We start from the raw sequence: 11,208 nt of genomic DNA, 5'->3' as shown, positions 1-11,208 counted from the left end.
GTTGAAGTTCAGCAACTTCTGGGAGGTCCAAAGGTTCCCCACCCCTAGCCTAAACCTGAATGCAGCTTCTTGAAGGCTTCGATCTGCCAAGGTGGCACTCCTACAGTCATCACAAAATGTTTGCTCTGCATTCGTGAGAACTCAAGTCTTTGGCATCAATGCTATGCTGACTGGCTTTAGGCAGGCTCCTGCATTGTTGTTTTTGATGCCTACTCAAACCTTTTTTGTTTAGGCCAGACATGTAATTTTATTAGGTGTGTTTTAAAAATCTGTTGATTTTATCTATATTTAGATAATGATTAAGCAATACGTAAATCTGTTAAAATTAATAAAACTTTTACAAGGGCTTGCAGATCTGGGGAACTGCCAGAATCTGAGACTGTGTTCTACAGGCACACACACAAGCTTCTTGGCTTGCCTGAGGCTTGTGTCCTTTGGCCAGCCAATCTTTGTGCAAAGCCCATAAACAGGCAACATACAAATAGTAGCTATGACAGCAGCAGGAAGGTTAGAGAGGCTAGGGGCAGATATAGAAGCACCGGGGGGGGGGGCCTTGAACCTGTGGCCCTCCACATGTTGCTGAATTGCAATTCCCATACCCTTGAGCTGTTGGACATGATGCCTGAAGCTGATGGGGAGTTGGAGTTCAACATCTGCAGGGCAACAGGTTAGACACCTTCACTCTAGGGTGTCCTGGGGAGAGGCCCAATGGGGCGCCACTTGCCTTGTCCATAATGTGTGGATCAGAAGGCTGGGGGAATATTCAGAAGCAGCAGCATGGGACTGTGCCACAGAGAAACATCTTCCATCGGTATACAAATGAAATGGGGACACGGGGTGTAGACATCAAGGCCAGAAGAAAGGCTTTGCTGTTACTGAATTAATTCTTACAGATTTCATATTGTGTTGACATGAAGGTGGCTTTGTTGACTTATTTTATAATTTTAGATTTGCTATATTTATTACGCTGAGTTTTTATACCAATTGAGCTGGTTTCTGGGCTTCCCTTAGGAAGGAAAAGTGGAGTTTAAGCAATAAATGGAAGCAAATGAAACATCACAATTGCAAAAAATGGCTTTGTGATCATTCCCCCCCCCCCCGACTATCTGATTCCATTCATCAGCAGCCAGGACTTCAAATCCTCTGGCAAAAGGGCCCCTAGCTTTTCACATGTTTCCAGGGGCATCCACACCAATGGAAACTGGAGGCACAGATTTAGTAGACATTTATTTATGTACACACTTATACACACAGTTCCCAAGCGGAGAGGCCTTGCCTTCCCTCTTCAGTGCTCTCTTGTTTGCAATTCAGTTCCAGTCCACATCGATTCTACATAAACCCACCGGACGACAATTTGGGAAGGGAAAGGGAGAAATGCACACCCAGAGGCGGGGGAACCCTCCCTCCTACACCCCATTGCCTCTGCAGAAAGGGACCACCAGACAATGTGAGGGAGCTCCTTTGCTTTGCTTTAAGAGGATGGACACCCACCCATCTGGTGCAAGCTACCTGACTGAGGAATCTAGGGATCCAACACCTGGAGCCTTCACGCCACTATCCTAAGATGTCAATGGGCAAAAGGAGTCGGAAAGAGTTCTGGGGCAAGTGTGGATGGACCATAAGGTGCTTTTTGCCTGGTCAGTGCACTGCAGCCCAGCCCCATTCTTTGCACAGTGCCCACTGAAGTAGAAATAAACCCAGTTGTGTTATTTGGGCCTGGGCCATTCTAGTTGGCAGAGCTGTGCCTCACTCTTGATTGACTGCTCTAGAAGCACAGCCAGCTGTTCCCAAGGTCGCCTGTATGTCATTCCACCCTTGTTAGGCCCTTGGAGGCACCTGAGCTCCCGCGCCACTCCCAGGAGAGACGCATGGGTAGTGCCCCCCCCCGCAGTGTGGCACCCAGTGCCCTGCCCTCCCCCAGCTATGCCTCTGCAATGGAAAGCCTGATGCTTTCCACTGATCCACAGTTTAACCCCATAACTTTTTCAGACATCAAGGCATGTCAAGAAATCAGGGTCTCCCTTGAGCATATACAGAGAATAGCTCCTTCACTGCCAAGTGAAGACAGTTGCTCTCTCCCACCTCTCATAAGCCTTTGGGATGATGGGAAGCCAGTTCCCCACAGAGAAAGATGTGTGTGCCCGATGGTGGGATGCACTCTGTACATGGGTATGCACTCTGTACATGCTCAAGGAGTTGCTTCATCATTCTGACTTCATATGCCAAAAGCAAAAAAAAAAAAAAAGGTGGGGCAGAAAAAGGAGATGTGGGGGTGGGGGAGCTGCTGTCCAGGAACCCTGGCTTAAAGTGAGGCCCTGAAAAAATAAAAAGGAGACAGGTATATCTTGGGGGTCTCTCTGGGTATGAGAAGTCTTTCCCCAACACCCCTGGGTGGAGAAAAGTCCCCAAAACCTAGGAGAATGGCATTGGGGAAATAGAAAGCAGAGATAGGAAGCAACTTGGGCCTTCAGAGGGGTTGGCTGAGTTGGGGAATGCACTAGAAAAGCAGAGAGGCTCCCATTCAGAAGCTGGCAACCTGGCCCTTTGCCCCAAGATTTCACCTGTGCAGTTGCTGCCCATTCTGAAATGCCACCACTGTTATTGTTTTCAGGTCAATTCATTCTAGACAATCAGGGCTGGAGAAGGGGCAGATCTCCCCCGCAAACTGGCCTCAAACTCCCCCAGATGTAAAAGGAGGGGGTGGGTGGGGTAGAGTGATCCCTGATCTCTTATTAGCGCTGGGATTGAGAGGAAGGGTTTACACCGAACCTGTGCATTGGGGCACCCACTTTGTAAGGAAGACATCCCCATGGCTTCCTTCAGCTCCTCCGAGCCCCTGCCTGCAACTTGGCTGCCCCCCCTCTCCAGGGCTCCACTGGCGCCTTAAGGAAGAACCTGCCCCCTTTCCACAGCCCTAGTGCAAAAACAACCCTTCCCCAGGTCCAGAGCAGGGGGCATGGGACGCTCTCGACGGCAGGAGAGTCCATCACGACTGGCTGCTCCCAAGCCCTACGTCCCTGCCCCCCCATAGCCATGAGTGACCAGAAGCTGTGATTCCGGGATGCCAAACAACACCCAGGCCTGGACGAGGCTTTACTTGACGTGCTCGGCAGCGTGTGAGGAGCAGTAGTACTTCTTGTGGGCAATGAAGGTCGACAGGCTGCTGAACTTGATGTTGCAGAGGCGGCAGTACCTGTGGTTGCCGTTGGCCACAGGGGTGGGGGGTCCTTTGCCCAGTGGGGTCTGCATGCTTTTGTCCGTGTACCCAGGAGGAGCGTTGGGTGTTGCCTCAGGCAAGGGGGAGATGGGCAAGGGGGCAGGAGGGGAGAGGGGGAGAAGGGGCTGTGGGGAGACGGTAGGGCGCGGGCTCCCGTTGGAGACGGAAGGAGTGGGAGGCTCCTTGCCGTTGAAGCTGTCCTTGCGCAGTCTGGGGAGGGGCTGTGGTGGGGAGGCAGTGGGCAGCGGCGGGAGCAGGCTGCCCTCCGCCAGCGTCCGGGTGGCCTCTATCAACGTGGCACCAGCCACCGTTTTGGCAACAAATAGGCCGTGGGCATTGCGGAAGTGCTCCACCAAGTCTCCCTTAATGGCTCCGTTGAGCGGGCAGTAGGGGCACACCACCAGGGGCATCTTGGCGCCTGGGAGGTGCAGGGCTTTGGCATCCAGGTAGCGCTGCGGAGGAGAGTCCAGGCCAGGGAAGGCAGGCGGGGGTGCTGCAGGGCTCACAGAAGGGACCCCCTTCTCTACTTTGACTAATGCCGCTTCAGGTTCCTCGCTCAGCCCTTCGGGGCTGCCTCGAGGTTTCGGCACAGCTGGGACGGCCCCTTTGATCTTCTGCAGATGCTCGAGTGTGCTGGGCTGCAAGGGTGTTGCCGGGCAGTAGTACTTCTTGTGGGCCAGGTAGCTGTCCAGGCTGTGGAAGCTGATGCGGCAGGCCGTGCACTCGTGGTAGTCAGCCAGCGGCAGGAGGGAGGCCGGCAGCACTTCTGCACCGCTGTGGAGGCGGGGCTTCTTGCTCAGGTCAATGGGGCCGTCCGTGTCGGGGCTCGAGCTAGGAGAGGGGGCAGCCTTGACCACGGGAATGAGAGCTGGGACCACGGGGGGCACCTCGGGGTGGGTGGCATCCGGGGGACCGCTGAGCTGGTTGGCGGCATTGTGGATTTCGTACAGCTTGCGCCGCTTGCGTGTACGGATCGGCTGGGGGAGGAAGGGCACCTTGCCCGCAGTGCCAGCCCGCCGCAGTGGCGGGTCGTGGCGGGAGGCACAGTAGTAGCGCTTGTGCACCATGTACGTCTCATGGCGGCTGAAGCGGATGTTGCAGGCTTCGCACACAGTCCGGCTGGGGTCATCGTCTGGCTCCTCCATGGAGCTGCCCCCAGGGCTTCGGCTGTCCTCACTGATGCGCCCCGTCCCATCGGCCTCAGGAGAGGGGCTGGTTTTAGCCCCACCCTCCTCCACCTTGATCTCTTGCTTGACCTCTGGGACACTGGGTGGGCTGGCGCCTGGCCCAGCTTCCCCCTCATGTGGGGCCTTGCTGTCTCCCGGCAGTGGGGGCGAGAGGAGGACTCCAGGTGTGGGAGGGCCTTTGGGGGGCACTGAAGGAGCCGCCTTCAGCTTGCGAGGGCCAGGGGGGCTCTCCTCTGCCAAGCGGCGGCTGGAGCAGTACAGCCGCTTGTGGACGTAGTAGTTGTTGATGTTGTTGAAGGTGATCTCGCACTCAAAGCAGGTGGCGCCCTTGGGCACTGGGGTGCCTGGGAAGAGGACAGGGGGCACCACGGTGTGACCTTGCTTCAGGCGGCTGTGCACCAGCTCCGACATCTTGGCCAGGATCTCTGAAGCCTGGGGCACCACCGTGGCCTCGTGGCCAAACATGTACTGGGGGAGAAATATTGTGCCACCGGGTGTGCTCGACCCGGGCTCGCTGGGCACTGGGCTGGACCCGGGCGTGGGGCTAGTGATTTCAGACTTCACCTTTACTGAATGCAGGCTATGTGGAGAGGATGCGCGAGAGGAGGCGTCTGGCTCCAGCTCAGGAGCAGCGGTTGCCCCTGTCTGGGAGGTTCCCTTGAGGACTTCCCCCTCGTCTTCAGGCTCCTCCTTGATCTGCACTACTGTCACCCCATCCCCCAGTGTGGAGGAGAAACCTTCTTGGGGTGGGGAGCCATTTGCCGCTTCCTCCGTAGGGGGCGCCATCACACCCTGTGTTGCCAGTTTGGCAGGGGTGTCCAGCTGGCTCTGGGCAGCTTTGGGCTCCAGGCCTGGCAGTACAGCTGCAGCGGTGCTGTGCAGGACCACGTGCTGTTGGAGGCTGGGCAAGCAGTCAGCCACATAGCCACAGAAGCTGCACTTGAAGGTGGAGGCTGGGCCCGGCGTGTTCAGACCTGTAGGGAGAAGGGAGAGGTGCTTAGGTAGTGGCTCGGCCATATCCTCACAGCCCTGAGGTGGCTGGCTGTAGCATGGTCATTGAATCTTGTAATTTTGGGCTCAGAGATCTACTGATTCTGGCTGCTTGTAAAGCTTGCCTGGGAAGCAAAATGGAAATTATTCTGCCCAGATTCTTCTTGGGCTCAGATTAAAATCCTACCTAGAAAAGAACAAGTCCTGCTCCACTCCAATTCCTCCCCAACACTGGCCACATACCTTCTTCCTTAATGCTTGGCTAGTAGTGGAATGGAAGGGATTTTGGGAAATGTACCGTATTTTTCGCTCTATAGGACGCACTTTTTCCCCTTCAAAAATGAAGGGGAAATGTGTGTGCGTCCTATGGAGCGAAGACGCCATAGCCCCGTGACCCTCTCCCGGCTGGAGAGGTGACGTGCGGCTATGGCAGGAGCCTCCATAGCCGCGCGTCGCCTCTCCAGCCGGGAGAGCGCGCGCGGGGCTAAGGCAGCCCCCCGCGACCCTCTCCCGGCTGGAGAAGTGACGCGTGACTATGGCAGCAGCCTCTCCGCTGCGCCTTTCCACTGCTCCCTGACCTGCTCTTTGGGGCTGGTGGTGGGCTTCCCCCCGCCAGCCCCAAAGAGCAGGTCGAAAGGAACCTGAAACCTGGAGAGCGAGAGGGGTCGGTGTGCACCAACCCCTCTCGCTCTCCAGGCTTCCAAGGTAGCCGTCTGAACGCACCTTAAACGGCACCTTGTTTTAGAGCGGGAAAACAAGAGGGGGAAAATTCTCCCCCTCTCTGCGCAGCGCCTCCTGCCACTTCGCTGAAGGGGCGCTGGGCAGAGAGCGGAAGAATTTTTTCCCCTTGTTCTCCCCCCTCTAAAACAAGGTGCGTCCTATTGTCCGGTGCGTCCTATGGTGCGAAAAATACGGTACTTTTCCCAACCCTACTGGCCAATAGCACTAGGAAAACTACTTTGCCCAGTGCTCCAAGCTTCTAGGTAGCCAAAGAGTGGGGGCAGCAGGAAGGGAGATTTCCTCCCTTCTACTGCTCCTCTGGCCCAGGCAGCAAGTCATGTAGACAGGCAGGGGAATGGGAAGATTCAGACCCTGTTGCTTTACCACAGTCCCATAATGAGGTCTGAATTAGCTTGGAATTGAACTCAAAATGAATTGAGCACGTTTCCAAGTCACAGAGGAAAGCAATTCTGCTTTCTGAGCCTGACAAGGGGCGTTCATCTCATCTTCCTGAGCATGCTTCTTCTACAAATGCTTGGATGTGTATGTGACACCCACAGATAAGCCCCTCTGTGGCTGTAACCCCCAAACTGACTCAAATCTCTGCAAGTTCCTGTCTTCTTAAAACAATTTATGGCAGGCCATCCCTTTAATAATATTATTAAATAAAGTAAAAATTAATGGTAATGAATTTCATACAGCTAAGTCCTACTCAGAGTAGACTCACTGAAATAAATAATTATATATTAATTAAAACAATTATTAATATGATGGTAAGAAACACAACATAAAAATTCTATCCCACCTCCGCTGTAAGCAGCTCAAAGTGGTGTGCATAGCTCTTTCTCATTTTATCCTCACAACCACCCTGTGAGGCTGGCCTAGCTGGGATTTAAACCTGATCTCTTCCTGATCCTAGTTCTAGACCCAAACCACACCATGCCACGTGTCTGACCTACCTGGGGCCAGGGGCTTGGCGGCTGGGGCAGCAATGGTGGTGCTTTGGGTGTAGACCTCCCCCTTGGAACCTGGCTGGCAGATCATATGATTTGTGACCAGGTGACTGTAGAGGATGTCCCTGGTGGTGGAGATGAATCCACAGCTGTGGCAGACACCTGTAGAAACAAGGGAGAGCGTTAAGAAATCAAGATGCATGAAGCTGCTTTCAGGCTGAGACCGCCTACCAGCCCACCTAAATCCAGTGCCACCCACTCTGACTGGCAGCAGCTGTCCCAGGTCTCATAGAAGGGTCCTTTCTGAGCCCTGATACTCAACTGCTTCCCTAATGGAAGATGCTTGGGATGAACCCAGGGACCTTCTGAATGCAGAGCTGGTGCTATACCACTGAACCATGGCCTAATATTTTGTTGGGCTTTGAGTGTGAAGTAGGTGAGCAAGAGCTCCACACATTAGCAAGGGTGCGAGGTCAGTTGATGGTGGGAAGCAGTTGACTGCAAAGAGGACCTCCAGACAGCTCTGCTATGCTACACAAAGAACACGGCCACCTAAGACCACCCCCAGCCCATCTAGTCTAGCATCTTGTTCTCACAGTGGTTATTCAGGTGCCTCTTCTGGGAGGCTCAGAAGCAAAACCAGAGTGCAACAGCAACTCTTCCCACTTGCAATTCCCAGCTGCTGGTGCTCAGAGTCACTGGGTGGTTTTCAACTATGTCTTACTCAAAACAGACCCATGTAAATGAATGACTAAGCTAGGTCCATTAGTTCTAATACGTCTCCTCTGAGTAAAACTGAGCTGAATACCACCCATACTGTCTCTGATCCTCAAGGTGGTATAATGCCATCATGAGTTGCCACTGGATTGTTGCGCGGGCAGGAGGACCAGCACTTTTGTGTCTATTTATTTCATTTGTATATCCCACCTTTTCCTCCAAGGAGCTCAAGATGGCTTCCTGTTTGTGGAATGCTCTCCCCAGGGAGGCTCACCCCGACACCTTCAATACTTATCCTTAGGCACCAGGCAAAAACATTCCTCTAGTCCCAGGCCTTTGGCTAATTAAACAATTCATGGATCCAGGGGTATTGTTTTTGTTATGCATTTTTGTGTTTCTATATTGTAAACCGCCCTGTGATCCTTGGATGAAGGGCGGTATAAAAATTTAATAAAGAAACAAAAATCCCAATCCATGGTTCTCCCACTCTCCTCACTCAGCTCCCACAACAATCCTGCGATGTAGGTTAGGCTGAGAGGCAGACTTTGGTCCAGGGTCACCCAGTGAACTTCACGTCTATGTGCATCCCAGCCTCCCAGGTTCTAGGTCCAACATACTATAACCACTACACCGCACTGGCTAACATACTCTGGGATGGGGACCATCTCACTTTTTTGTTTGAACCACTTCTTACAAGCCTGTCCCCATTGAAACCAAACAGTGCTCTAGCTAAACAGTACTGCCAGTGGTCTACCTCTACGGAGCACTGCTTGTGAGCTGGATCTCTCACTCCAATATTGATTGGGGATTACCGTTCAGTGTGTCTGTGTGGACCTTCAGGTGACGCTCACAGTTGGCTTTTGTGGTGAAGGCAGAGTGGCAGATAAGGCACACAAATGGCCTCTCTCCTGAAAGAGAAGCCAGAAGGAGACAACAGCATGAGAAAGGTGACCGCAAGACTTGTTCCATCATCCAAACAGCAGGGAAGGGCCCAGAGCATTCCAGTGCCCTTTATGTTGGAGAAACTGGACATGGAGGAAGGAGTTACTTTTTTCAGATGCACAAATAGCCTCATGTATGGGATAAGCCAACAGCTAAGCCAGCTGCTGTCTATGTAAGTGATTAAGGTGTGTCAGCTCATCAGGCAGTGAGTGGGTCTTGTGCTGTGTGTCAGGGTCAGTCTTGAGAAGTGAGTCAGAGTCTGTTATGCTTCAAATGGCTGGAGCTACAGAAATACTTTGTACTTGTATGTATGCATCTGTATCTGCAAAGACTACAAACGGTATGCACATATCAACATCTGGAACTGTGTTAATTGAAGCCTTATCTTCTGCTGCAGTAAAATTTGGGACCTTAAGCTGCCTCTGTGTGGTGACTGGAACTTCTGCTACAACTTCACCTAAGATTACCAATACTTTAGTAGACTATTCCCAGAGAAACATATCAAGATCTTCTGCAACGTTTCTGGGATGCAGTTGAAAAGCACCCCCTGCCAAAATGCTTTGCCAACCTCAGCATCTGGAGGGCAGGAGGTTAGCTACCTTTGCTCTAAACCTTGCTGTGTCTTTTGCATGCCTGCACTCTTTGTCTCAGTCTCTCTCACTCACACATACACCCCCCACCTTCTGAAATGCTGCCCTTCTCTTGCAATCCAATTAGTTCAGTCTTTAACACCTCCTCCACATTCCTCCAACAAGCCCAAAGCCACCTCCCTCCCCCATCCCAGAAGGACAGAGGCAGCACCCTCGTACCACTGTGGCTCCGCATGTGTATCTCCAAGGAACTGGCGCTGGGGCAGCTCTTCTTGCACTGGGGGAAAGGGCAGATGCGCTCATTCGGATAGGCCTCCTTGGGTTTTTCATCCACCGTGGGAGATGTGGCGTTCTGGCGGCTGGCGCAATAGTACATCAGATGGGCCTGCAAGTTCCTCTCGCTCCGGTACCAAATTCCGCAGTCCTTGCAGGGAAAGACGTCCTCTGGACAGAAGGGAGAAAGTCGGGGAGAGGGAGGGAGAAAATAAAATAAAGGAAGCACTAGCTATATCCATCTGGATTCCTCAACTCCAGTATCAAATGAAGGGGAGTCCACCACCTTCCAAAGTGACAGTCTCGCCTGCTATTGAACAGATTGTAGCCTCCAGAAATTCCTTCTAATAAGGACATCAGAAGAGACCTATGGGATCAGGCCAGTTGCCAATCAAGTCCAGCATCCTGTCGCCACAATGTCCAACCAGATGTCTTTGAGATCATTTAGTATGAATCTGTTCACTTGGGCCCTGCCCTCTGGAGTGCCAGAAAAGAAATTTGCTCAATCCTCTGTGTGACAGCCCTTCAGATATAATCACCTCTGTGCTGCCTCTTTCCCAGGCTAAATATAAGCAACTCCTTCAACCTCTCTTTACAGTTGTACCTTGTTTTGCGACTGGGATCTGTTCCGGAGCCCTGGCCGCTAGCCGAAAAGGACACAGGGCAAAGCATTGCATCTGCGCATTGAGCGGTTTGCACTTCTGCGCAAGCGCAAAGAGTGATTTAGCGCTTCTGTGCATGCGGTAAATCCAGGAGTAACCTGTTCCGGTACTTCCGGGTTTGCCACAGATGTTCGCCGGAATGGACGCTAGATGAGGCGGCGGAGGTATTACTGTACAAGACTTGGGCTATGTATGCATTGTTGGCTTAAAGTGAGTGCATTTATTGTGCTAGGGTGACAAAACACTTTCATCCTCTTTAATTGAGCAAACCTCAATGTCTGTTTTGCCCTTCCACACAATAATGACCATCTGGAGGTGCCCTAAATTTGGGATCCAGGGGGCATAAGAAGCATGGGCCATACCCTGGGTACTTACTGTTCACAACCGCTGTGGCCAAGATGGCTGCCATGCCCGCTTGCTGTGGCAGAAGCTGGATTTCAGGGGCCAGTGCCGCTGGGTAAGAAGGCCCCTCAGGCTCAGTCTTCACGGTGTGGTTGGGAATGCCCATTGGCTCAGCCATGACAAACGCGCTCAGTGCGTCTCCTTCTGAGATGGCTTTGGTGGTTTTGCACCAGATAGAATCATCTGCAGATATGGCAATGGGTGGGGAGAAAGACCATTACATTAGATTAGCCACTTCTCAGTAAGAATGGTCACATTGGTCACATTTGGGTTTCTTTCAGTTTCTCATTTCTCAGGTATTCAATTCAGGTCTCCACACTTGCAATTTTTTTTTTTTTAAGTTCTCATGTAGATCACCATCGACATTCTAGAGCTAATTTCTCTTAATATACACATTATCACAAAGTAGTTTCCACTGATATAATGCATATTTACATGCTGTTTTTTTTAAACTGCTATATCCTTTTTTAAATTACCTTTCTTTGCACCATCCCTGTACCACTTAATATATAAAAATATCTCCATGCGGTGTACAGAAAACTAAAGCAGCAACAG

The 11,208-nt window shown here is 52.2% G+C and overlaps 1 protein-coding gene across 6 annotated transcripts in view; it reads right to left on the bottom strand.

Annotated features, from left to right (window-relative positions):
- Positions 1-1,214: 1,214 nt before the first annotated feature.
- The window catches only part of ZFPM1 (zinc finger protein, FOG family member 1), a 111,765-nt gene continuing 101,771 nt past the window's right edge, over positions 1,215-11,208 (bottom strand). For 4 of the 6 annotated variants that reach the window (XM_053399955.1, XM_053399958.1, XM_053399959.1 and 1 more), the window contains 5 exons: positions 10,627-10,836; positions 9,536-9,760; positions 8,597-8,692; positions 7,074-7,229; positions 1,215-5,378 (listed from right to left, as the gene is read on the bottom strand). In XM_053399955.1, coding sequence (XP_053255930.1) covers positions 3,094-5,378; positions 7,074-7,229; positions 8,597-8,692; positions 9,536-9,760; positions 10,627-10,836 — 2,972 coding nt within the window. In that variant the 3' untranslated portion in view covers positions 1,215-3,093. The remainder of the gene's footprint in view (positions 5,379-7,073; positions 7,230-8,596; positions 8,693-9,535; positions 9,761-10,626; positions 10,837-11,208) is intronic. The other 2 variants (XM_053399956.1, XM_053399957.1) reach the window with 2 other exon arrangements.

The sequence above is a fragment of the Podarcis raffonei genome, chromosome 8, assembly GCF_027172205.1.
Source record: "Podarcis raffonei isolate rPodRaf1 chromosome 8, rPodRaf1.pri, whole genome shotgun sequence".
NCBI lineage: Eukaryota > Metazoa > Chordata > Lepidosauria > Squamata > Lacertidae > Podarcis > Podarcis raffonei.
The sequence above is the reverse complement of the archived record's forward strand: the minus strand, read 5'-3'. Positions and strand labels throughout refer to the sequence as shown.